Genomic DNA, 27397 nt, shown 5'->3' with positions numbered 1-27397 from the left:
GGAGAAACTGCAGACCAAATCTAGGAGACACACAGGAGAAATCTTTGCACTGATGGAACATTTACTTCAGTGCTACAATGAATACAAACCATGGTATTTTGTCAACTGATTCACTTACTTATATACACCTTTTCTACCTATAATACAAAAGCAAATTTCAAAAGTGAAGATGCTGTAATGAACCACATTCCAGGGGAGTGGCGGGGCAGGGCGAGGAGAGACTTGCACCTATTCCAAACCCCATTCAGCTCAGTCATGGGACCTAGGTCTTAATCTTCAAAACTCAGGCCCAAACATAAATATTTTATAAACATTATATGAATAAAGTCATTGTATCTCTGGTTCAAATATATTATTCTATATCAGCTGGGTAGGGAATATTATGCTCTGACCTATTTGAATGTGAACAAGACGTCAATAGGACATAGCCTGTTCCTCTTCTGAGATAATCACATAAAAATATCTCTACTTAAGCAAAAATTAGCACATAAGGTACGTAGCTTAGCTAAAGGCTGCTATATGAGCTGTACCTTGGTTCCTAGTAAACATTTTCATCAGCTGTTTCTTTAACATTCCTGAATAAGATCAGATCACATATTCATGCTTTTATTGTCACTCAGTCTACAGAGATGAACAGTGGATATGATTCTGTAAGTAAAACACATCTGGTTGAATGCAGTGGAGCCAGGAAAGAAAAACCATTTCAAAGAAAGAACTAAAAACACTAGGAAGGACGGTTTGATACTTAAAACCAAAAACCTAGATTTGCTCTTGTAATCCCAAAGGTTAAATCCCAGTTGTATACACTAGGGGTAGGCAATATGATTCCCCTACAGGTGTTCCTGAACTACAACTCCCATGCTGGCTGGAGATGTGATGAGAGTTGGAGTCCAACAGCACCTGGTTCAATCATTTACACCGGGGGTAGTTAGACTGTTGCTGAAGACATTGCCCCCCTTCCAAAGCCTAAGTAGGTCAGTTCCCAGGTACATTTGTGTATTTGTAAAGCTGGTCCCCTGCTCTCTGCATGATTTTGGCCATAGGTCAGAGATGGGACCTCAAGCCTAGGGCCCAAGCACAGCTTCCCAGCCTTCCCCATCTAACCCTCTGAAGTCTCCCCAGGCCACCTCCCTCACTAGTCCTGCCTTGCCCCCCCTTTTTTTCCTAGCTGGAACATGTCCTTGAGATGGGTTAGTACAGCCAAAATCTGGCCTAAGGCAAAATGTCCAGTAGTTGCCCTGTCCCTTTTGCTTCTGGCCCTGCCCACCACTGGCAAGTGGCCCTCAAATGGTTGTCTAGAAGACAATGCGGCCTTCGGGCCAAAAAAGGTTACCCAATTCTGCCCTAATGACACATCTCATGCTCAAACAGAGGTAATGCTTCTACATATAAAATTATATAGGACATTCTTGGGTATATGAACACTACAAAAGCTATGGGCGGGGGGGGGGGGGATAGTGAAAGGCAACACAGCATTCGGGTGTAAAAAGATTCTCCGCTCCTGTCATTGGTGAACCATGAGCACAGCCATCTATTGCTTGGGAATATCCTGCACCATTGCTTTTAGTCCTAGCCTGAATATTCCCTAATGGATTTGACTATTCCTTATTACAGCTCTCCTGCAGTTTCCTCATACAACCCTAGGTAATGCTTTCATGCTGTTGCTACATATTATGAGTTTGTTACAATGCTGTAGTGAATGAAGATTATTTTGCCAAGATTATCTAGGACACGTATCCAGTACAAACACTAACTAGGAATATTACAACATTTTGATACATGGATTTTTGTAAGAGCTGTAATTGTCCCTGTACTAGATTAAGATTGACTGGCTAATTTGCTCGGGAGGAAAGGAATATCCTAACAAAGAACATTGGCCATTTTAATATGATTATACACCACTTTAAATGTACTGTTCCAAAGAAGGACTGGAAACAGTTTGATACTTGTACAAACATAATCTTTTCAAAAGGTTTCTGCAAAGCCAGCTAGGCATTCTAAAAATCCTGAACTAGCAGAGAGAAATATTTATTTACATTCCACCCACTGCTGAAGCACAATGCTAGTTTTAAGACATCTCTATTTTCTGTTAAAAGACTAAAGTGGCAATGCTATACCAGTCTACTCAGAAGTAAGTCCCATTGAGCTGACTGGGTCCAATTCCCAGTTAAGGGGGTGCAGAACTGCAACCTATGGAACATACCCAGATGGAAAGCAACAAAGATTGGGGGGGTGGGAGGGGGTGGAGGCCAAGCACCAAGAGAAATGGTTGAAGGAGTTGTGTGTGCTTAGCCTGGAGAAGAGATGATTAAGAGGCGATATGAAAGCCACCTTCAAATATTTGAAAAGGAATTACCATATTTTTCGCTCTAAAAAAGTAAGGGGGAATGTGTGTGCGTCTTATGGAGCGAATCTAGGCAGGAGGCGCTGCTCAGCGCTCCCTTTAAAGAGCCACGTGGAGCATGGGGGCTTTTCCCCAGGGAGGGAGAAGGACTGCCCTTCTCCCTCCTAGGGGAAAAGCCCCCAAGAGCCACACACACGCTCCGCAAGCTTTTTAAAGGTTGTGCGGCTCTTGGGAGAGCCTTCCTCCCGCTGCCTGGGAGAGGCTGCGCACGGCTAGGCCAGAAGCCAGGACAGCAAGCGGGATCCCACTTGCTGTCCTGGCTTATGGGATAGCTGCGCGCAGCCTCTCCCGGGAAGGGGGAGCCTTCATCCTGCTTCCCCGGGAGAGGCTGTACGTGGCTATCCCATAAGCCAGAACAGCAAGAGGCTATCCCAGAAGTTCCCTCTTGCTGTTCTGGCTTCTGGGATTCAGAATATTTTTTTTCTTGTTTTCCTCCTCCCAAAATTAGGTACGTCTTATGGTCTAGTGCGTCTTATAGAGCGAAAAATACGGTACATAGCTGGTGGTCCAAATTTGTTTTCTACTGTTTCAAAGAATAGGAACCAAACCAACATGTTCAAATTACAAGAAAAAGAAAGGTTTTTCTTTATTTCTTAGCATTTTTAATGCACATTTCCCCCCGTTTTCTCGGTCATTCAGATAAGGATAGAATTGAACTTACAATCTGCTAAGAGAAAAAGCACCGATTTTTCACTAAATTGATGTGGGGAGAGCTAAAACATTATAAACAATTCTCAACTGAGGACTACATGGAATAATGGAAGGCCAACACAAAAAGTATAATTTTTACAGTGCTGCTGGACAGCATTGAACCTTATCTGTCAGCTGAGAGCTAAAATGTATTTAAAATACCGTATTTTTCGCCCTATAAGACGCACCGGCCCATAGGACGCACCTAGTTTTTTTTGGGGGAAATAAAGAAAAAAAATTTTATTCCCCCACCCAGCCGCAGGGCTGGGGCGGGGGAAGCCCGAGGTTTAAAAATGCACCTACCGTAGTTTTTAGAGGAGAAAAACAAGTAAAAAATATTCTGAATCAAATATTGTATAAACTACTGCATTTAATAAACAACCAATATATCAGAATCATAATACAGCCATGTAAAGTGAACAGCAGTCAACAGTGGCATTAAGAACCATCATCACTGTCATTAACAAATGAAGAGAGACTTTAAGGTTTGAGTACTCTTCTAGTCTTCTGTGAACCCCAAGAACTCATCACTGCTAGAGTCAGAATTTATGAAGCTCAGTTGCTCACAGTCACTGACATCACTTTCTTCGCTATCTTCATGTAAAATATCATCTTCGTTTCCATCCAAAGCATTGCTAATGCCACATTTTTTGAATGACCGGACAACGATTTCCTCCTTCACCGAGTGCCATGATGTTTTCACCCATTCACAAACTTGAGTGATAGTGGGCCTCTTCATTCGTCCAGTGGGTGTTAGATCATGATTACCAGCAGCCATCCATTTGTTCCACTCTTCTCGCATAAAGATCTTAAATGGCTTGTTGATGGAAACATCGAGAGGTTGCAGCTGGCTGGTAAGACCTCCAGGAATTACAGCTAGATGAGTCTTCGCTTCTTTAAAGCGCTTTTTTGTAGTTTTGCTAATATGTGCTCTAAACTGGTCAAGTACTAATAAGGCAGGTTTTTTCAAAAGCCCTCCAGGACGTTTGGACCACACTTTTTCAACCCATACTCTCATTCCATTTTCGTCCATCCATCCTTTCTCATGAACATGTACAACAACTCCTCGTGGAATCACTTCTTTTGGAAATGTTTTCCTTTTGAAAATTAACATGGGTGGCAATTTGGTGCCATCTGCACAGCAAGACAACACAACCGTGTAATGGGTTTTCTCATGTCCAGAGGTTTTCACGGCGATAGTTTTGGCACCTTTCCGATCAACAGTCCTATTTGATGGCACATCAAAGGTTAGAGGGACTTCATCCATATTCCCAATCTGGCCAATTTCAAATCCATTTCTCTTCCTAGCATCAATTACAAAGTTATGAAAAGACATAATCTTAGATTCATATTCCTCCGGCATTTTTTGTGCGGTTCTAGTTTTGGTGCGCATAGCAAGGCCACATCGCTTCATAAATCTGTAGCACCATGATGGTGAGCCAGTAAAGTCATGAATGCCTTTCTCTAAAGCAATCCGTTTGGCTTCATATATTATCATTTTTGTAGAGACTGCGAAGCCATTTTTCCGCTGACTTGTGATCCATTCTTTCATGGCAATGTCCATCTGTGGCCACTTTGCAGCACATCCACGAAAAGTGTGCTTACTTTTTTCTGCTTTTTGCAGCTGATCCTCCTGTTTCCTCCACTCTCTTATCATTTTTTCAGTTGGAGGTGACCCAAAATGTCTCTCCGCTGCTCTGTTTCCATGCTCCCTAGCATATTTTACTACTTCTAGTTTAAAAGGAATCTTATATGCTAGTCTTTTCTGCTTTATCATCCTTATCAGAATGGGGGAGGTTTTCTGCAAGAAAATACAGTGGTAAGGAACTGTCAGTAACGTACAGGACAGTATCTCCAACGTTTATCATTGAGCGCTTAACTGCCCCCCCCCCAATATTTTTAAGTTGGAAGAGGGAGGGAGGGAAGGAAGGGAAAGGGAGAGCTCAACCTGTGGGTCCCCAGATGTTGCTGGGCTATAACTCCTATCATTCCTCAACTCATCTTCCCTGAGCTCTGGCCTTGCTACCTGGGGCGATGGGAGTTGTAGTTCCGCAACATCTGGGGACCCACAGTTTGAGAAAGGCTGAATTGTCTGTGAGGTGGGGCTTAACTGCCCCCCCCCCATATTTTTAAGTTGGAAGAGGGAGGGAGTGAAAGAAGAGTGAGGGAGATCTTACATTTCTGGGTGTCTGTGGAGGGCAGCTGCCTTGCCTCGTGCAACCAGAGCAAAAGGAGGAAATGGCGGGAATTTCCCGGCACAATAAGATGAGGGAGGGGCGGAAGGGGCAGTCCCGATCCTTCCGGCACACTGTTAATCTAGCAGAGTGTAAGCAGCTTTCAATTTGCTTGAATTACAGCCCCGGGAAGCAGCCAGCCCCGGCTTAGTTTGTCGGCCAGTGTCGGGGCTGAAGGGGGAAGCCAGGGTTTTCCCCATAAAGCCCCGGCAAGTGGCTCAAGGAACAGCCTAGACATCCCTGCGGGTCCTCCCACAGGGCTGCCTGGGCTGCGGAATGGTTCCCGAAGCGTCAGGCGCTCTGCCTTCAGGGCGCCCGACGCTCCGAGAAGCAGGCTGCTATCCGCAGCCTAGGCAGCCCTGTGGGACCTCCCACAGGGCTGCCTGGGCTGCGGAATGGTTCCCGAAGCCTCGGGCGCTCTGCCTTCAGGGCGCCCGACGCTCCGAGAAGCAGGCTGCTATCCGCAGCCTAGGCAGCCCTGTGGGACCTCCCACAGGGCTGCCTGGGCTGCGGAATGGTTCCCGAAGCGTCGGGCGCTCTGCTTTCAGGGCGCCCGACGCTCCGAGAAGCAGGCTGCTATCCGCAGCCTAGGCAGCCCTGTGGGACCTCCCACAGGGCTGCCTGGGCTGCGGAATGGTTCCCGAAGCCTCGGGCGCTCTGCCTTCAGGGCGCCCGACGCTCCGAGAAGCAGGCTGCTATCCGCAGCCTAGGCAGCCCTGTGGGACCTCCCACAGGGCTGCCTGGGCTGCGGAATGGTTCCCGAAGCCTCGGGCGCTCTGCCTTCAGGGCGCCCGACGCTCCGAGAAGCAGGCTGCTATCCGCAGCCTAGGCAGCCCTGTGGGACCTCCCACAGGGCTGCCTGGGCTGCGGAATGGTTCCCGAAGCCTCGGGCGCTCTGCCTTCAGGGCGCCCGACGCTCCGAGAAGCAGGCTGCTATCCGCAGCCTAGGCAGCCCTGTGGGACCTCCCACAGGGCTGCCTGGGCTGCGGAATGGTTCCCGAAGCGTCGGGCGCTCTGCTTTCAGGGCGCCCGACGCTCCGAGAAGCAGGCTGCTATCCGCAGCCTAGGCAGCCCTGTGGGACCTCCCACAGGGCTGCCTGGGCTGCGGAATGGTTCCCGAAGCGTCGGGCGCTCTGCCTTCAGGGCGCCCGACGCTCCGAGAAGCAGGCTGCTATCCGCAGCCTAGGCAGCCCTGTGGGACCTCCCACAGGGCTGCCTGGGCTGCGGAATGGTTCCCGAAGCCTCGGGCGCTCTGCCTTCAGGGCGCCCGACGCTCCGAGAAGCAGGCTGCTATCCGCAGCCTAGGCAGCCCTGTGGGACCTCCCACAGGGCTGCCTGGGCTGCGGAATGGTTCCCGAAGCCTCGGGCGCTCTGCTTTCAGGGCGCCCGACGCTCCGAGAAGCAGGCTGCTATCCGCAGCCTAGGCAGCCCTGTGGGACCTCCCACAGGGCTGCCTGGGCTGCGGAATGGTTCCCGAAGCGTCGGGCGCTCTGCTTTCAGGGCGCCCGACGCTCCGAGAAGCAGGCTGCTATCCGCAGCCTAGGCAGCCCTGTGGGACCTCCCACAGGGCTGCCTGGGCTGCGGAATGGTTCCCGAAGCGTCGGGCGCTCTGCCTTCAGGGCGCCCGACGCTCCGAGAAGCAGGCTGCTATCCGCAGCCTAGGCAGCCCTGTGGGACCTCCCACAGGGCTGCCTAGGCTGCGGATATCTTCCTGAAGCCTGGAGAGCGAGAGGGGTCGGTGCGCACCGACCCCTCTCGCTCTCCAAGCTTCAGCGAAAGCCTGCATTCGCCCCATAAGACGCACCCAGATTTTCCCTTCATTTTTGGAGGGGAAAAAGTGCGTCTTATGGGGCGAAAAATACGGTAGTCTAAAATTGGTAACGTGTACTGACAGAATGGTTAGCCTTCAGGTTTCTAGTAGTTAAATATATGAAGCTATCAGTAAAAACTGGAAAGAAATGTATGCCATTTGCTCCTGGAGATAACCAGTTATCCTTTTTTTCTGTACAAAAGCATACAATTTGTAAGACAGCTGCACAGGATATAAAAAAATGCCATGCAGTATTTTCTTTCTGAATTTCTTGGTCAGCCATAATTGAGGTTTAGAGCATTATACTGACTAATTTGGTTAAAAATTCTACCCCAAGGGACAGCCCTCTGAAATGAATGGGTAACTACATTAAACATGAAATGCCTTTGTCAGGAAGCAAAAACTATTAAGTAATATCAATTAGCACTAGCATTTATCAAAAATTTATGAAAAAGCAGTGTTACATGATATGCCATTTGCATGCAATAATTGCGCAGTGGAAAAAAAGGACAATGGTATGAAATAGTTGTCTCCCACTAAGTATCAAGAGTCTGTCATCTAAAAATTCATTCTGGCTCCCACAATATAAATATAGTGAATTATTTTTGCAGGCAATGCCAGAAGTCAGCAAGCAGTTACTGGTTTTCGCCAACCAAAGCATGACTCTTTCTGTAGGAATTTTCTTTCAAATAGATAAACAGCGATGGACAGAAAATCCCTGTTGCTAACGGAGTATGTATGACAAACATATTGAACATGCAGCTAATATTGTAAATAATGTAAAGAATTGATATATCAAATTTCCCCCAAAATTGTAAATTACATTTAGCAAAAGCACATTTCACTATCTAGTATATAAATAGAAATAAAAAGTTTCTACTGCATTAACTGAAGTCTCAATGCAATAAGCTTAGAATCTCAGCTAAAGCATCCATGACAGACGGCCATCTAAACACTGCTTAAAAACCTCCAGGGAAGGAGAGCACACAAATTCCTGAGGGAGACCGTTCCGCTGACAAACAGCTCTTACTGTCAGAATTTCTTTCCACGTGTTTAGTCGAAATGTCCTTTCTTGTAACTTGAAGCCATTGGTTCGAGTCCTAGCCTTGCCTTAGCTAAGTACTGTATTGTGTGAAGCAACAAATGAGTACCATTTCCAGGGTTCTTAGGGTTGAATCCAACTACCGTATTTTTTGCACCATAACACTCACTTTTTTCCTCCTAGAAAGTAAGGGGAAATGTCTGTGCGTGTTATGGAGGGAATGCCTATGGGTGGCATGCCTACGGATTTTCCTCCTCTAAAAACTATGTGCGTGTTATGGTTGGGTGCGTGTTATAGAGCGATAAATACGGTAAGTCATTGCGTGAGTGGAATAACTTCTGTCAGAGCAACAGGAATTTGCCTCCTCTCCCCCTCAACATGTCTCTCACAACACCCCCAAATCTGATCCAGAGGATCCAGATGCATGAGGAGAGAAGACAGAGGTGAAGTTTCACTATATGAATGGACAACCCTTAGATATTGCAAACCATATAGGGGGAGTCCATAGCTCAGTAAGAAAGGACCATAGGTCAGTGGCAGAGGACCTGCTTTTCTTGCAGAACGTTGATGGTTCAATTGCTGGCCTCTCCAAGTAGGACCAACAATTTCCCCAGTCTTCGAGAGCAGCTGCTATTCAGTACACAGTCTAAACAATACTGAGATAAATGGTCTGACTTTGTAAAAGGCACCTTCCTTTTTTCCTATGAAAATTACTTTATCTTAAAAGTAATATGTGAAAACAAAGGCCTTAATATAGCAGAACCTTTAAAATCAAATTTCCACGCCCCTATGAACTGTTAAAAGTGGTGGAGTTTTCAAGTCAACATTTGCCAATATATATACAGTGGTACCTCTGGTTACATACGCTTCAGGTTACATACGCTTCAGGTTACAGACTCCGCTAACCCAGAAATATTGCCTCAGGTTAAGAACTTTGCTTCAGGATGAGAACAGAAATTGTGCAGCAGCAGCACAGCAGGCCCCATTAGCTAAAGTGGTGCTTCAGGTTAAGAACAGTTTCAGGTTAAGAACAGACCTCCGGAATGAATTAAGTACTTAACCCGAGGTACCACTGTACAGCATTGCTGCTGCTGCTACTATTTAATATATTTATATCCCACCTTTCTCCCAAGTTGGCAAGTGTCCCATATTTTAAACGAATCAGAGGTTGTTAAGATGAAAAGGAATGCCTTATTTCAGAATAGTACCCAAAGCTCTACTGAACTCTGAACACATTAGCACGTATCTTTCACTTCAGAGTACAAGGCTACCAAAGCAAAAATAAAAACTAAATAAAAACTAAAAACAAAGACTTCAAAGAAAAGATCTATAGTGTTTCTGATTTTATGGTTTTAACATGTTCCCCTCGTATAATTGACCGAGTGGTTTTTGTGATGAATGGATCATCTCCAAACTGATATTTAGAGCAACGGGAATGTTGTTCTCCTTTGAACAAACCGGAGACAGTGGTATGAGATGCTTTTGATTGTGGAAACAACACAAGAGAAAAATGGGGGAGATCACAAAACAGAAGGAACAAGCAGGGGGTGGAGGGGGGAGGAAGAAAAAAAGAGGCAAAGCCTCAAAAATATACAGGAAAAATATGAAATTTAATCAAATGGTAAAATGCCAAATGCATTTCAATAAAGACTTTCTTCAGGATTTCCCAGTAAAGCAACATCTCTCCCAAGTTGCCTTATAAGGAAAAATGTTGCCTTGCTAGGAAAGGTGTATTTTTGTGCCCTCAAAAGTCTTTAAAGAACTACTTTGGGCATTTTACTACAGTGTTGCTATTGCTACAGTATTAAATTTCATTTCCCTCCCCATGTCGTTTTGATGCTTTGCCCCTTCTTATTTTGCTTTGCTTAATCTTCTCATGGAAAGTTACAGTAGCTGCTGTGGCGGATGAGAGGTAACATAAATGTCTCAGCAAAAAAAAAAAGAGGTCATGCATACAAAAGGACACTGAACATGTCTCCCATGCAGGTATCCCTTTTAGACACTATTCAAAAGAATATTGCCAGCTGGAAATGCAGATGACTCACACATACAAATGATGGAAACTCCTGCAGTGTCTGAAGGTGAGTTATGATCCTTCAAGGGTTTTGTGTTCTACCCTCATCTCTTACTCTCTCACTCTAAGCTTTTCTCATTAAAACTGGGGAAAGTGGCTACCAAATAACAAATCAATGATTAAGATATCTGTTATTCACAAAACTTTAGTACAGCAGCGCTCGCTACTGTTGACTTAACAAAGCAAAGAGTCTCTGTCGCAACAGAACGCCATCATGACACCTGCTCAACACAGTTAAGTTATACCACTGCAGTGGTACAGGAGGCCCTCTGTCACACTCAAAGCAATTAAGCATCTCCTTGAAAAATAATTGAGAAAAAGAAACTGGGCTAAGCTTTGCTGCACCAGAAAACTACTTAGAAAAACAGCGCAGCTTCTTGAAGAACAATCACAGCATATGAAAGTGCTTAATTTGTTTTCTGCGGATTATGGATAAATACATGTGAGCTGTTAATGTAATCTAGATACCCCCCGTTTCATAATGCTGCATGCAGACCACTAAGAAGATCATGTTTAGCCTGCAACAAAACAGTTCAGAGAATTAAGCAACATGGCTGCTTTCCACAAGAGCATGAGTTTATAAGAAACCAAATAAACTAATTTATTAAAACCACTAGGCCCTGATGGCAGCACGCAACATGCTCAGGCAGACGACAGGTCCCCAGTTCTAGATCAGCACTCAGAGCGGAGCTGGCAGCCGGATCTAGCCAACATTTGAATTTCTCAGAATGCCCATCACACAGTGTTGCTGTAGGGCACTGTGGAAAACAAAATGGCACCCTCAGTGCCACAATACATTAGGAGCGTTGCCACAATACATTAGGAGCGCAATACATTAGGAGGAAATAGAAATCGCTGCTAAACCCAGTCACTGCTGCCACCAGCTAGTAAACCTGCCAGTTCTTGTCAAAGGTTAAGGGCCCCATCAGTAGGCCCTATGCCCAGGTTCCTCTCAAATACTGAAAAAATGTACCCTTTACCCACTCCACAAACAACATAAAAGAAAACCAACCATGTGCGTATGTAATCAAAATCCTCACCCTACCTCGTTGAATCTTGTCACCAAATCTTCAACAGCATTGTGTTCCTCATTTGGGGCAGAAAGAAGAGTTGCAGAAATAGAAGCCTTAAGAGTTGATAGTTTGCTCTGGCATTCAGCATTCCCCAAATCTCTGGTTAAGAAGCAGAGGTAGTCGATTGGCAGTACTTTTCTGTAGAGATCCTGCTCCTGCTCAGTCAGAATACTAGCAACCTCCTCTGGAAACTGAATGAGGTGTTGAAGTTCTACAAGTTCTTTACTGACACCAGCTACAGTGGAAGCAAGGGCATTTGATCCAGCCATAGATGAACTCAATTGTCGTTCTAAAAATAAAGAAAATACAAAATTTTAAAAGAGGTAGATTTCCTCTTTCCACCTATTAACCAGAATTTCACAATAAATGCATGACATATTTTGTGGGGGTTTTTAAAATATTAAATATTCTATTATTACAAGTGGATAGCACCCGAAGTTCCGTTTTCAGTATCTGTACATCATTGTCCTCCAATACAGCTCCATAAAATTTCCTGTAACACAGGCAAATTACACTTTCAAGTAGACAGCATCAGTCTATGGATGATGAACCACTTTAACACCTGCTAATGTAGCAATCATGGCAGCTCACCAATTGATGGCTGTTGCCAGCTATTTCATACATCAGGCATAGGCAAACTCCGGCCCTCCACATGTTTTGGGACTACAACTCCCATCATCCCTAGCTAACAGGACAGTGGTCAGGGATGATGGGAATTGTGGTCCCAAAACATCTGGAGAGCCGGAGTTTGCCTATGCCTGTCATATATGAAGGCTGTCAAACAGTAAGTTCAACTATAATGTCTGCAACAGCAATATGAACTTACTTTCAGATGGGCAGTAAAATAATTGTATCTGCTTCAGAAATGGAAGGTTTTTTGTTTTTGTTGTGCTCTAGGATAACTCTCAAGTGGCATAAATAATTGATATTTACTCAGTCACTCTGAAGCACCAAGTGAAGATTCCCCCACTTCTTTGTCAAGGAAGCTCACAAACACACCACAATATGACATCATCAGAATAATAGGGGAATGTGAGTAAAGTTATTCCAAAGTGAACAGGAAACTACAGTGAAGAACACAAAGTAAATAGCTGGGGTTCTGTGTGCTCAACCCAAAAATTAGGCTTGGTGAACTGAGATGGCTGAATTTTTCCTTAGTAAATCTGCATAGTGAAACTAACAGAATTTTTGTACAGCAGTGTATGAGACTGTGGCTCTGAGAAGCTAAGTCAATCATTCTTCCTTTTACAATTTATTTGCTTGTGTACTTATAAAGTTACTACCATGAAACATACTACAATAAGACATACCCCCACTCCCAGATGCACAGAATCATGCAATGGAAAGCAATATAGGTAGGGAGACAAAATAGGAAACATAACAATGAATTTTAATGGCTACCATCATCATCTCAATAAGACAGAGTTCAATGGAATACACAACTCAGCACATCTGATGTAATGGGAACTCCAAATAGGAAATCACTGTCAAATAAGTATTGTGTTCAAAAAGAGTACTACCGTTTATGTTGCCAGTACTTAAAAAAAATATCGGTGTTGATCAAGGTCACTAGCACAGGTATGCTAACTGGCTTGCCTGGTAAACAAGCAAGCAAGCTGCAGCACAGCTCACTCACATTCATGTTTGATTATTGCAAGATTATCCACCTTCTCAACCCAAAGGAGGGCCTCTGAAAATGATCTCTTGCAGGCTGGTGTGGATTTAACACTCCTAACTTTCCCTTTTCTGCTTGCTTTCAATTAATTCCATTCGATTCAAGTGCAGCCTATTCCTTTCGCACAGGTTTAGCTTGTTCCAAAGTCTTCCTCAGTAACAAACCTATTGAAATCCTTCCTCCTGAGCAAATCACTCTCTCTCTCTCAGCCTCTCTTACCTCACACGTTGTGAGGACAAAATCAAAACTCTACAGTTTGAGAACAAACAGGCCAAAGAATTCTGAAGATCTTTGAAAACAAAGCTTTTATCTTGGTCTCCAAATGGTACTCCTTGTCCTCACACGACTGCACCTTCAATTCATTCCTGTGATGAAAATCATAACATTGGAAGTGGTTATATGCCTGTCTCATTGCAAGTTTAGACAAGAGCTTGCACAGCAGCTCACAGAAGCAAGCTAAAGGGCTCTACAGTATTGGTGTCAGGCCACATCTGAACTTCACTAGAATCCTCTGCCCTCATCTAGACCACTAGACAGACCTAGAACACCGGTTGTTCCCCCTAGGCTTTTATTTTATAATAGGCCTTTTAATCTGTATTATGGCTGCTTCTATTTAAAGGATTAGTGTTTGCTTTTACAATAGGAACATTTCTGGTTGAAAAACTAAATTGGAGGCAACCAATGTCCTTCACCAAAGTGGTACCCATACAACTAACCGGTACCACTTGTGCCACGGGCTCAAGATAAATGCTCACAGTCACTGAGAAACCATCATCATGCTTAAATGATACCCCCCCCAAAAAACACACACACCTGTATTTAGGGTATCTAGAGGGGCTAATCTAATGACATTTTCATAACGAATTAATTCTGCACTCCATTTTGGCAACCACATCATCCATAGCTTTTTCTACATTGTTGCTCAACATCTTGCTCCCAACTTTGTGAAATCTTGGTTGGTTTTGATAAAGGCTAGCTACAATTTCTGTGCTCTTTAGCTGCTATGACTTTTTCTGCCTCTCTTATTTTTCAAATCTCACTTGCCTCTTGACACTGCTCATAAGTTTTGCATTACATACTTTCATATTTGCATGTCAAGCTGTAAAGCCCTTCATTTTTCTTTTAAGCTAATTTTATAAATAAGCATTCAACTTATACAAACTGTGTGACTTTTGTTAATTCTCCAAACCAAGCACACTCATATTGACTTTTCTGGGTCATTGCTGAATTCCGCAACACCAATAAGGTAATTTGGTTCACTGCAATATAGTCTATTTTACAAAACTGTCCAGTAAAGATCCTAATACTAGTGATATACCTGTAAGATATGGGTTCATGGCCTTGTAACACTATTCTTCCCTGAATTGTTCTATGCCACATCTGATTTGTCTGCCTAAATCTTCCAGTAAGATCTTCCTTTATACTTCTCACAATCTGCAATGTTTATCATTAACAAGACACTGTATTAATCAGTTGAAAATATGAGAAAAGCAAGCTTTGTTGCTGGAACCCAGTGCTATAGCTCTGCTGGTACAATGGACTTCTGTGCATGCTATAGACTCTCATCTCCTCCAACCCACAACATGCCCTCCAAATCAGTTCCACAGTTGCCAGAGGAGAGGACACTGTCCTGGCATGCCAGCAGAACTGAGGGTACACCACCTTTCATTTTCATGCTTTAAAGTTATGTTTCTTCAAGGTGCTACTGCAAATTTTTTTTTAAAAAAATACTTATGCTTTGCAGGCTGTGCAAAGATTTAAAAAGACTAATTCTGAATGAAATGCATAAGAAAGTAATCTCTCCAAGAACAGCCTGATGTTTTGTATTAAGAAAGCCAGGATTTTGCTTGTTTTTAATGTTAGTCAAGTCTGCATAGACATACTGGGGACAAACAGGTTGTTCCAGTCTGATACACTATAAAATAACTTCTCTCAAGTGAGGACTGTAGGGAGGGAGGGATATTTGCTCTCATAACTAACTCTTAGGTCTAATCATGCCATCTAAAAACAAAGAAAATGTACCTCAGATAAGTTGTCGCTTGGACTGTTCTGAATCAGTCGGCCAGCAAGTTGCAATTAGTCCATGCTTGCCTAACCCTCAGTCAGAAAGCAATGGTTTAATGTCCTTGCCTTTTTAAAGTATCCACATAACTTACACATTATCATGTTATCTGAGAAATCCCATAGGATGAATGTGTCTCAGGCTTATAATTGCTAGTTACACCCCCCCCCCAAAAAAAAGGCACAATGGAGGATTAAAAAAACCCTTTTTTGGCTGGCCTCATTCTTTAGTTCAGCTCTCTTGTCATTTTTGTGGCTGGAGAATTTGTATGTAATTTATATAAGTTTCCCTCTGTATGAAAGCCTGGGAATTTTTTAAAAACACACAAGGGAGTGTGAGCCAAGATTTTTTTTTTTCATTTTTCTTGTCTTTTTTATTGTAAGCTAGGTTCTCAATACTGCATCTCTGTTCTGTCATTTCCCCTCCTACTTCATGACTGTGTTCGCTAATAATGACTGCATATCAGAGTTTTACTTATTCCTATACATTAGCCTTCATAAACTTGGCTGGTGGCCTCCAGTTGCTGGCTGGCGTTGATGGAGTCTTGTAGTCCAAAACATCTGGTGAATACCAGCCAGATTGGCAAAGGCTGCTCTATATATCAACAGAGGAATTCGCTATTTCTTACAATCTTTACATTAAAAAATCTAGTTCATCAATGGTTGTTTTTTCTTTTCTTTTCACCCTGAACACATCACCATGTGTTACCATTGTATTTAGTGAAGTAAATTGGTCACACGTTTCAGATCATGAGAGTTGGACATTTCAAGAAATTGTAATAGCATTTTCAGAAAGCTAGTATATTTAACCGGAACTTTGGTTTCAGCATTGTTGCCTGCTATAATAACTCTAACCTAGATGTTCTCGACATAATTGCTTCTAATTTTAAACCAAAGCAGTGCAGATGAAGCTTGTAGAATTGTGACCCCGATTTAACATTTTTCAATTATTTAAAAATTGCTCAATATAACAGTCAGAGATAATGAGGCACAGCAGTGTGGTAATAGCAATCGCACTCTAAAAAAACAAGTAATGGTAAAAGTCAGGCTCTTCCTGCAGAGTTGAAAATTGCTTTGCTAAATTGTTTTGTGACCCCATTTTATAAATGATGTGATATAGTGCCTATTATATGAACAAAACATCTTGGGAAAACTTAGTGATATAATACAAAGCTGGAAAGGCAATCCTGCACTTTCTTTGAAGGTCACTTGGCATTGGCTTACGGTTATGACCCCTAAACTGGAGATTAGTCAACTCTGATTTATAAGGTGTTCTGAAAGGTGCTGCAACAACTTACCTCACCAAAAATTAATGTTAATAATAATTGTGTATCTGTTTCAACAGTGTCTCTGTTTCTATGGGGCTCTAGGATGCAGAAAGCTGAACACCCCACCCTCCAGCAACTTCATCCTTATATCCTGAATTTTTGTTCATCTCCTAACAGGATGCGGAGAGTACATCAGTCCAGGGGCTCACCAGGGCTAGAATTCAAGATCTGGTCCCACAGCCAGTCAATATATATCACTCAAAAAGAACTAACTAGATGAAGGTGTGTTCTACCTGCTTCAAGTCTTTGAACATACAAAACAAATTTAGGAATTGAAGTCTCCCTTCCCAAAAAACTATTTCCACTAGCTTTTTCTACTAACTTCTGTTGTCTCTTCTCCACCACCTATTTCCTTGGCCATGGCACCAATTTGGAACAACCTATTTCCTTTGTCATGGCACCAATTTGGAACAACCACAAACGTGTGCCTGCTCTGCATGTGCATGGTGTATTTTAAGAGGCTGTTGTACAGAAACCAAACAGTGTAGCTTCCTTTTGTTAATTTTACTGACTTCATCAGTGCCAAAACAAAGGTAATTTTCAGTAGTTGGTGATTTTCTGTCGTTTGCAAGGTGTTCCACAAAACGGAATGAGTGGGAAGGGAGAGTTACAACTTCCTTATTAATTCAGCAGTGCTTCTGTTTACAGAGCATCTCCTCTTCCCAGAGGGGAAGGATTGTGAGCGGGAATCGCTTCCCACACTCACGGGGGGGGGCATGGCCAGGCCCCCTGTGTCACTGGAGTCCTGGGCCCCCATCATGCCCCCCAGCCAGCCAATCTGGCATGGTTTAGTCGCATTTAAATGGCTGCAGGCCCACAAGCTCTTCCTTGTTTTGTTCCTGCTTCCTCGGATCTGTTCACTGCTGATTTAGGTCTATTCCTTGAATGGAATCAAAACTTTTATACTGAAGAAGTTTGACTAATACTCATTCTGAATCCTGCAAGGGTAAATAAATGCTTGTTGCATGCGGCACTTGAAGCAGAGAAACAGTGGGTTTGGACAGACTCCTCTACCACATTTCTCCTGTACATCCTCTTCTCATAATGTTATTTTACTTTAAGAAAAATGTTGGGGCACCATTACAAGCAATGTAATACGCAATGTGAGCTTGCCCCCGCTGAGTAAAGTGGAATATTATATTGGCATTTCAAATGATGTGGGGACTATTTTACTGGAAAACAAAATGCTTTAATTTTGTTTTATTTATCAGATTTTTATACTGCCTTCCAATATAAAATTATCAGGGCAATTCACAAAGTTTAAATAGAGTAAACATACAATAAAATGTTTTCAAATGTTTCTAATGGAAGTAGGTTACTACTAAGATTATTATTGCACTAGTGAAAAGAAAATAATAAATAGCATTTAGCTTTCACATTTAAGATGATGTTTCCTGTGCACACAAATGTGAAAAACTATCACAAACCACAGGGCAATTAAAATTATCCTAACTTTTATGATCTCCTATCACAATGACATCTGTTTGTGATATTATATAAGTATTATATCATGCCATTCAAGTATTGAAACCGGACAGCTATTATTAGCCATCTTTCTGGAATCCCAAAGACAGTGCCAGTAATTCTGTAATACAACAGCTATGTAATTGAGCTTAGTGACTCAATACAGTCATCCTGATCCTGATCCTCCAGGGCATGGTGTGGATGTTCAAGAACATGCTGCAGGATCAGATCTTCCCCCATTCACTCCTGCTTCCCTTCCCTTTCCCCTTCCACAGCTTACATAACCAATGATGTCCAAATGGAGCAAATTATGGTTAGAGCCAAACAGAAATTATCCGGCATGTGGGATAATTTGTGGCTCCATGAGACTACCTTGAAACATGACTTGAAGGACTGGGAACATCTGAACTGGGCAGCGATTGTAACAGAAGGAATGCGTCAAGTGATATCTAAACCCATTATTCTTAAGGCTTGCATTACTCACAAATGTTAACATTTGTGCCCACACCGCAACAAACAAGATATTAAGGGAATGGAAATGTGTCACTAAGAATTGTAGCAGTGTGAAATAGAGAGAAATTTGATTCAGTTCATACTTAAGGCAAATATATCCAATTCTCACTTCCTGAAACCATATGTGGACTGAAACTGAAGCTTTCAAATTTGCAGTTCTCTGAATATTGCAATGTTGTTCTCCGACCATGTAATATGTACCAAAATGCATATACATAGTAAAGTGTGCATAAAATGCATTATATTAGAGAAAATTGCTTGCAAATGTATATGCTGGGCAAAACTGCACAGGAAAAAAATGTGCATATTAGGAGAAATTCATGCTAAAATGGTGAAGGATTTATATGAGAACTTCTTAGAAAAAGAATTTGCAAATTGATATGGAAACATGGAGAACTGAAGTTTAGATCAGAAAAACAAACTGAAATTGACAAAATCACCCTTCCCTAGTTTTGAAGTCAACTGCAACTGTATAAGTCAGCCCCTGGGATTAAATACTTGCAAATTATTCCAAATAACATTTGTTTGTTAGCAGAGAGAACATGTTTTATCAGTTAGCTTGATTTTCTGAACGAAACATCCAATGAGAGTTAGCGACACCCGTAGAAAATGGCTAAACAACATTACACTTACAGTAGAGGAATGTTTAGGCTCATGCATGTCAATGTTTACCTATATTAGGTGCAAGTGTCACAGGTTTGCTTGTTGTTTAAGCATAAAGGCTGTGATCAGAAAACCATGAATTCGCTAATAGACAACTAAGAAAAAGCAAATACTGTATCTATATATCAGGTGTTCCTTTCCATGGTTAGTAATGGAAACCTGTACACAGGTCACAGTACATGACAATAAAAACAACCTCTTCTTATCTCCATCTCAGAAACATTAATTTTTTTCATTTTAAATTTAAAAGTCAGCAGCTTATAGGCCATAGGAACATTAAGCTTACCAGTAAACAGAGTTGCTCTTTTGATTTCCTTCTAAAATTCCAGAAGGACCGATACTTTCAAAAGCAGAAGAATATCACACACTGCACTTGTTTGTCCTAGCTGTCAGGAACAGCTGCTCAGTCTGAAACTACGAACTGTCAAAATGCACAACTAGCATGCTTTGTTTAAGCCACAAAGAAGACATGCGGAAAGGTCAGGTTACCCACTTCCCAGATAAAAACTGAAACGCTAAGAATCCAACGGGAGGTATTTTACATTTAAGGACAGGAAGACATTCCTACTAAGAGTAGCAATCCAATCTACAAGAAATCCAAGTCAAAGTATTTGTAAACCTGTTTGACAGTACGATTGTATATACATGCCCAATCAGAAGCATGCTCCAGTTACTAGAATGAGGCTACTCCCAAGTAAGTGTGTGTCAGATTAGCGTCTTAGTCACACACACAAAATAAGAACACTGACATCTCATGGAAATCAATGGGACTTAGGCTGCATCTTATAGAGTATCCACTTACCTGGGAGTAAGTCACTGAATTAAATGGGACATACTTCTGAGTAAACATGTATAGGATTGTGCTCCAGAGCATGTCTTGGAAGTGCACACCTTGTAATCAATAATACTAAATTGATCTTAACATACAGGTAATATAATTTTTCTAAGCTGGGGGTGTCCTAACCTGTAGACCTCAATATGTTGCTTAATTACAGCTTCCACCATCTCTGGCTGTTCACCACTGGACACATCTTATCCAACCCTCAGTCAAAATAATTACTTCACATCTAATACATACTGGTAAATTGGTTTAAATCAGCATTCATAATGTTATTTCTGTGTTTGAAAAAAGGCAGCTATTTTCCATGAGTGCAGAGTTGTTTTATCAAGTATTCCATTATTGGTTTATGAAAAAAAGCTTTAAAAACATATGAAGATGAACATAAAGTCTCATAAAGGAGAGTTGCAGAGGTTCACACAATACATCATTAATTTTAGGGCTTGTCCACATAGGATATTATTTAACTGTTAATGCATTCCTACCCCCCTTTGGAATTAGACCAGAGGAGTGCACATCTGCACATATTTGAATCTGTATATAAGAAGCAACTTCAGTCTTTTCCATTCATACTAGTAGGTGTTCCCTTTCTAATTTGTTGATTCTATTACACCAATTAAGTACTGACAGGGCATTCATGCAAATAGTTGTGTGCATATATCCATTCCTCCATTCAGGAGCACACCGGAAATAGTTATGAGCATGGCTGGAAAACAAATGAGAACACCGAGGAATTAGTAGCCATTAAAATGGAAGTAACAGAAAGTGATGATTGAAGCCAGCCACCCCAAAATACTGAAATAAATGATATGCTGCCCTGAATGCAGCAGTTTGGAGCCTGATTTCCCTCCTTATCAGATTATCCCCATATCTAGAAAGAGATAATCACCTCCTTTGATCATAAGGTTAGGAAACAGCAAACAAGCATATCACTACATAAGAAATATTTATTAAGTTATATCTTCCATTTTTTAATGCGCTTAACAAGTGCATGATAGATGTTTGAGGTCGTAGAATCATAGATTTGTAGAGCCAATATTAAGAAGGAGATTTGAATATGGAAAGTGAAACGGAAGGGCAGATAGAAGCTCAGAAACAGATGACAGTCATGTTGCCAGAGCCCAGATCCTGCTTATCTGCTGTCAGAAGGGGGGCAATTTGTGTGCAATGAACAGCAGGAAAGGATGGCTTAACAATTCCCCTGCCTCTCTGGCACTTCCAGGGTTCTAGACCTGCAAAATCATGGCAGGAGGGTGGGGGAGAGAAGGTGCAGTTTCCCCCACAGATTGCCTCCTTACAACCTCCTTTGCAATGCAAAAGCTGCAGTCAAGGTATGGAAACATAGCTTAGCCATGTAATCTGTAGTTCAAGCCTTAGTAAGCTACATATTTCTTCCACAAAAAAAGGGTGAAGAGCAAAGTATATCTAGGTCATTTTGCACATCAATGCATTCAGCCATCTACAACAGAGGTACTTAAATATAACAATATTTATCCATCACAGCTTCCTGTTAACAATCTATGCACTAAAAATGGAAAATGTATTTATTTGATCCCTGTTTTTATAAATCTTTTGACAAAAGACCCGTTAACATTCAGGAACATAAACAATCTTGGCTATTTGATACAGAGACAGAAATATATTTTGAGTGTATCCAAAACAGTTATGACCTGCTCTGTTCTTTAACTCCAAACTCATTAAGGCCTGCTCTAACCCCACTACTTCACCTAATGTAAGCATATTTGAAACACAGTATCTTTATATAGTGGTGTGTTGACATTATAATCTAAAGTGTTTTACAATCCTTTAAAAGCAAGAAATTCTAGATGTACATCTACGCACTTCTAACCTACTCAACAATGCAATGGCATGACTTGCCCTATATAGAAACCAGGATAGTTCACCCATGGACTTTTAGCTTAATGCATGTGCAATACGTTTGGGGTCATTAAGGAACTGACTGCAGAGCATAAAAGCAAAAAACCAAAATCAAGCTGCCTGCTAAACGGTAATCAATGGAAATTATCTGATTATGTCAACTCAGCCTTTGCATGCAATGCTTATGCTAGTGTTCTGAGCAGTTCTTGTCCCCCCCAAAAAAAAACCCACTTCACGTGTCCAATTAAAATAAAATAAAACTACAAAAAAAGTAGAATCTTTGTAAGCAGAGAATTATACAATCTTAATTCTGGAATGTGAAAGCCTTTGGCTCCCATGTAAGTGAAATAAAAACTTTGGATCTACTGATTAAGAGTAGACTCATTGAAATCAATGGGATTACTCTAAGCATGACTAAGTCCGGATCTGACCCACTGATTTAACACACATGAATTTATTTAAATATATACAATGTTATTTTGAATTCTTAGAACTTGGGGATAGCATACAATCAATCCAATACGTTTATCATCTCCAATTTGGAGAAGAACTTGAGGCCGTAGGAGCCCCCCATTGCCACACTGTCAAAGATGATTTAACCTCCTTTAATTACCTTTTAGCATGGTCTTTCCAGTTGATCCTCCTAAAATATTTAGAGTACCACTTCTAGCTCCCAGTGACGTGGTTGCTTCTAGTAGAGCTCCAGTGATAAAATTGGAAAGGGAAGTCCTGCGTAAAGTAGCACGGTATTCAGGAGCTCTTTGAAAACATGGTGTTACGCAAGGGCCGTTGCCTCTGCAGCACCAATCTGCATGGTGTAGAGGTGTTGGTTCCCTCAAAGGGTAGCAAAAATATTCTGAAGAGTCTTCTGTTCCTTTTACTGACTTGAAGATCTGTGAAATACAAAAAGAGAGAGAGAAATTAATTTAACACTTGGTAGAAGAACAAATAATCTATTAAAATGCTGATCTTATGTATTGCACTAAAACGTTATTTGAATCAAAGGTTATCTGATCACGGCTGTAAATGAAATTAAATGAAAAGAATTGTTGCAGAAACAACAGACTGAGGTGGTCTCTCTGTAGCAAATGGTGGGTTTTAAAGGAGGATTTGAAGAAAGGGAGAAGTGGTGGAAGGGAAAAAATCCCAGCATAAACAAACATCAGGAGAGAACAGATAGAGTTGTTTTTGAGGAAGTAGTCTCTCTGAACATACCTGTGAGATGCTGAGAGGAGTCGAGTAGGAGGAGTGGAGGTTACAAGAGGTAAGAACAGAAAAACAGGATGTGACAGACCTGTGGAGACTTCTGAAAGTAGCGACAAGGAGTTTGGAAGAGTGCAGGAGGGAACAGGAAACCTGTGCAGGGATCTGAGGAAGGGCTTCACATTGACTAAGTAACAAGCCAGGTAAATGATTTTAGCGACAGGATTCTGGGGACTTGAATGAATGGCCACTTGTTTTGTCCTTTTTAACACAGCTAGCTGTCATGGGACTTAATGGCACTGGGCGTTTTTATGGGTGTAGTCTCTAAAATGACACATCACGCTCTTGTTGAATCTAGAGGCCTGAACTCCTCCTAGTGTCTCAAAAACTCTAGGCTTAAAAAACAAAACCTAAAATCCTAAATCACTTCCGATAGAAGGGTTTCACAACAGAGGAGTGCTATTCCTTCAACTTGTGCATTTCAACATACTGGTTTATATAAAATATCATTTATGGTATATTTCAAGAACTGATAATTAGTGCATTTGTTAATGTATAAAGTCAACAATTTCTGTAAGCCCTGCTTCCTTCCATTGTCTGACGGACAGAATTGATCTGCCAACTAAGGGTAGCATTTTGTGTATTTTGTTTAAATGGGCTGTGGCCCACTAAAGCCCACAGTATACCGTATATATTTTTAGTCTTCAAGGAGCCACAAGACCCTTCATTCTTTATAAAATAAATAATTCAGAATGTATTTGCAAAGTCACCCCTAGATACTGTTATTTAGTAAGCCGGAAGACAGCACTTGTGACACATAAGGTTGAGACAACCTGACCTTTAAAGATTATCCTTTTTTCTGCAGAGCAGAAAGTAAGGTCTCTGGTCAACCAGAAGAATTAATCATATCCTTAATTACTACAAGATAATATATAGGGGTGGACTAGTGACATGGATTTGGAAACCTTTGAATAACCACATCAGAACTCATCTACTTTCTAAAATTTACACCACTGTATTTTCATATTATTTAATTTTGTTTCATAAGTCAATTGTAGAGGAACAACATTTTCCCATGGTGGCCCCCAACATTTTAAATAATTTAGAACTACATACAAAGTAATCACAATAATAAGAAAAGTAGTTCTAAACACTTCTATTTCACTTACTTCTTTTCAGTATAGCACAGCCATACAGGTATAAGAAAAAGAATTAAGAGAACAAGCTGAAGGCTCCAAGCAGCTTGTCCACATCGTAAGGCTGCACAAACTACACCCATGCCTACATCCATCTCTGACTCTGCCAAAACTGTGGCATCCAAGTTGGAGCCAACATGAATGATTGATCTGCAAAATGCAATGAAAACTGGTCGCAGTGATCCTCTGAGGACTCTTAACACTTGGTTATCTCTAGACCTTTATACAAAACTTTCTTCATTGCTCAGAAGTGTTCTGCTGGCAGGGAAGTAAGTTTCTTTTTCATTGCCACAATCACCATGGAATCCCTATAATTGTTTTTTATTTGTCTCTGGTAGCACTCATTACAAGTTTTCCCTATTCCCTTTCCACTCTCTGCACTGTAGCCCAGTTGTCATCAGCTTTCCAGAATATCAGGCAGCTGACTTTACAATTGGGTCAAAGATGTTTCAGGAGGATTGCACCAACGGACTAACCCTATCCCTGACTGTGACTAGAGCTTCCACAAAATGGCCAGCTAAACCTGTAGGAAAAGCCCCCAGAGACCTCAGGGAACCTTCTGGATTCATCAGCCTTTAAGGGCAGACCATAGCAATTGATCCTCCATCCCTGCAAGCATTGTGACATCAGGTGTGACGCAGCTCCTACAGTGTTTGCAGGGCCTGCCAGTCAGCTGATAGGTGGCTCCTGCAAAGCTCTGTGACTTGCGACAAGCCCTGTGCTGTGACTGTTGGTGCTTCCAAACCCATGCCTTTGCAAGCATTGATGACCACAGCAGCACTTGCAAAGGGTCTTGGCTTTGCAAATATGACATTATTGTTGGTGGTGTCTAAAAAATGCTGAGCCTTTCCCACTATAGTTTGAAACCATGTGGGCAAAAGAAAACAGGGTCACATATGACAACATAGTGACCCCACAATGACCTGTGGATAGAGGGAAAGATCCAGCCCATGGACTGTATTCAATTCCTCCCTTCTGATCTAGCTCTTGCTCTTGTCCCAGCCCCATTCAAATGAGGAGGAATGACTGCTGGGAGGAGCACAGAGAGAAGAAATGCCATGGTGTATCTGGAACAGCATGACTGGACGCCTTCATCTGCCCCAGCTGCAACAAAAAATGTCTCTCCCTTATCGGTCTCCACAGCCACAGCTGGCGCTGCAAGCTTCCAACAGTTTGACTTCACCCCCAAAGGTGCACTCCATTGTCTCCCAAGACAGACAGATGCCAACCAATCTAAATGCTCAATGTGGCATATGGTTTTAAAAGAAAATAGAACAAATCATAAAATCATCATTTTAAAAGGTAAAACCATGGAAATAAAATCAGAACCAAACTAAACACCTCAATAAAACAAAAGACCCAGAGAAATAAAAGTGTGTAGTTCAGCTGGGGTTGAAAAGACAACAGATTCAGGACAAGGAAAGCCATCCTGGGAAGGGCATTCCCAAGCTGGTGTGCCACTACCAAAAAAAGAGGAAAGCACTAAATCCAGTCACATTCCACCTCACTTTCAGGGGTATAGAAGGCAGAGGAAGATCTTAAAACGTGTCAGGAAAAGGCACCAAGGTTCCTACGAGTAAAAAACAAAGAAAAATACCAGTACTCCAGATTATGCTCAGAAAGCAGCAGCAGTAAAGCTGATAAGTATGTTTTTAAAAAATCTGAAATGCATGGGGGGATGGTATCTTTCCCGTTATTAGTAACTAAGCTGCACAATGGCAAACAGTGGTGAAAGTATGCAAAATGCCCCAGCATTTAACTATGCAGCAGTCTTCATCTCACCATCCTTTTTGCTGTATTTACATTCAGTCAGTCATCCCTAGTATACCTCTTACAGATAGGTAGCCGTGTTGGTCTGCCATAGTCAAAATAAAAAAATTCCTTCCAGTAGCACCTTAAAGACCAACTAAGTTAGTTCTTGGTATGAGCTTTCGTGTGCATGCACACTTCTTCAGATACATCTGAAGAATGTATCTGAAGAAGTGTGCATGCACACGAAAGCTCATACCAAGAACTAACTTAGTTGGTCTTTAAGGTGCTACTGGAAGGATTTTTTTTATTTTAGTATACCTCTGTTACTTGCATAAGAAGTCTTCTTTTCTCTGAAAGTATTTGGCTAGCAAAAATAAATTCTAACGGCGGTAGTTGCTTTCCAAAACCTTTTAATGAAGTTGATATCTGTTGCTTACGCTGCATTCAAGTTTTTCTTAACTGCTAAAACAAAGAAACCTTTTGTTTGTAGAGAGAGGCGACAGTGGCTTGCTGCAAAGATGGTATAAAGAATAATAATGTTACTCTCTAGTGGATGGAAGGAGACATTGGGGCACTTAACTGACTCCAAAAAATGCGCATTTCACCAACTGTTTTCAAAATAGTGTCTGGTTTTCAGCAGTGTACAAGAACTCCGCTCAATTATATGCAGAGATGTAGAAACAGGTAAATGAAACACATGATCTTCTGGAACCTGATGTCCAAAGAAATTGGCAAGTGTAAGTAAAGAAAGAAAAGTACCGGCATATTTTACTTGACAATGTTTAACCATATAGCCCTGTGAATTTCAGAGGAGAGATTATATATATATTTCAATAAACTGTTGCCTGGCATGTTTCCAGTCCAACTTCAGCACACATGCAGTCATCACTCTCCGTTACTGTAAGAAAAACTATAAGAAGCTGGGACAGAATAGTGGTTGACATTTTCAGCTATGAGCCAAGAATCTAAAGTGCTACATAAATGCCAAGAATAAAGATAAGAGTCACCAGATGAGAGTCAATGCTAGAATTCTGGAAGGAATTGCAAACGATGGGCAAGGGGGCTACTTTCATTAGAGAGAAAAATACAAATTATTTCCATATAGTATCTGGCTAGGGAGCAAAAGATATAGAACAAGGATATAGTGTTCTCCAAAGATCTAGCTGCACATTTCATGCAGACATGTTTAAACAAAATGAAACCCACCTTCACCACAAAAACACACTTTCAGATGGGATTATCTAACAAAACAACAGCAAAAAATAATAATCATTCTCTCCTTGCTTCAAGACATTTCCTCAAATTCCTTCCTCTCCCAAACATATGTTTTGAACCCCATGCAGGATGAAAGTAGGTTGAAGCGGATTTGGAAAAGGAATAGCATCAAGTCCCCATTATCACTATTGCTGCTTATCTTCAAATTGCTCGGCCCCATTAAAGGTTTTCCTGGAATAAAAGAGGGACAATGGATTTAACTACATGCATTCACATGCAACATG

General features: G+C 41.7%; 1 protein-coding gene across 3 annotated transcripts in view; it reads right to left on the bottom strand.

The window, feature by feature from the left end:
* PLCE1 (phospholipase C epsilon 1) overlaps positions 1-27397 on the bottom strand; it is a 135140-nt gene that overhangs the window by 52842 nt on the left and 54901 nt on the right. For all 3 annotated transcript variants that reach the window (XM_081189545.1, XM_081189544.1, XM_081189546.1), the window contains exons 3-4: positions 22361-22640; positions 11300-11616 (exon numbers count right to left, since the gene is read on the bottom strand). In XM_081189545.1, the coding sequence (XP_081045671.1) occupies positions 11300-11616; positions 22361-22640 (597 nt within the window). The remainder of the gene's footprint in view (positions 1-11299; positions 11617-22360; positions 22641-27397) is intronic.

The sequence above is a fragment of the Podarcis bocagei genome, assembly GCF_964188305.1.
Source record: "Podarcis bocagei genome assembly, chromosome: 4".
NCBI classification, from domain to species: Eukaryota; Metazoa; Chordata; class Lepidosauria; order Squamata; family Lacertidae; genus Podarcis; species Podarcis bocagei.
Note: the sequence above shows the minus strand (reverse complement) of the source record. Positions and strands in the feature narration are given on the sequence as shown.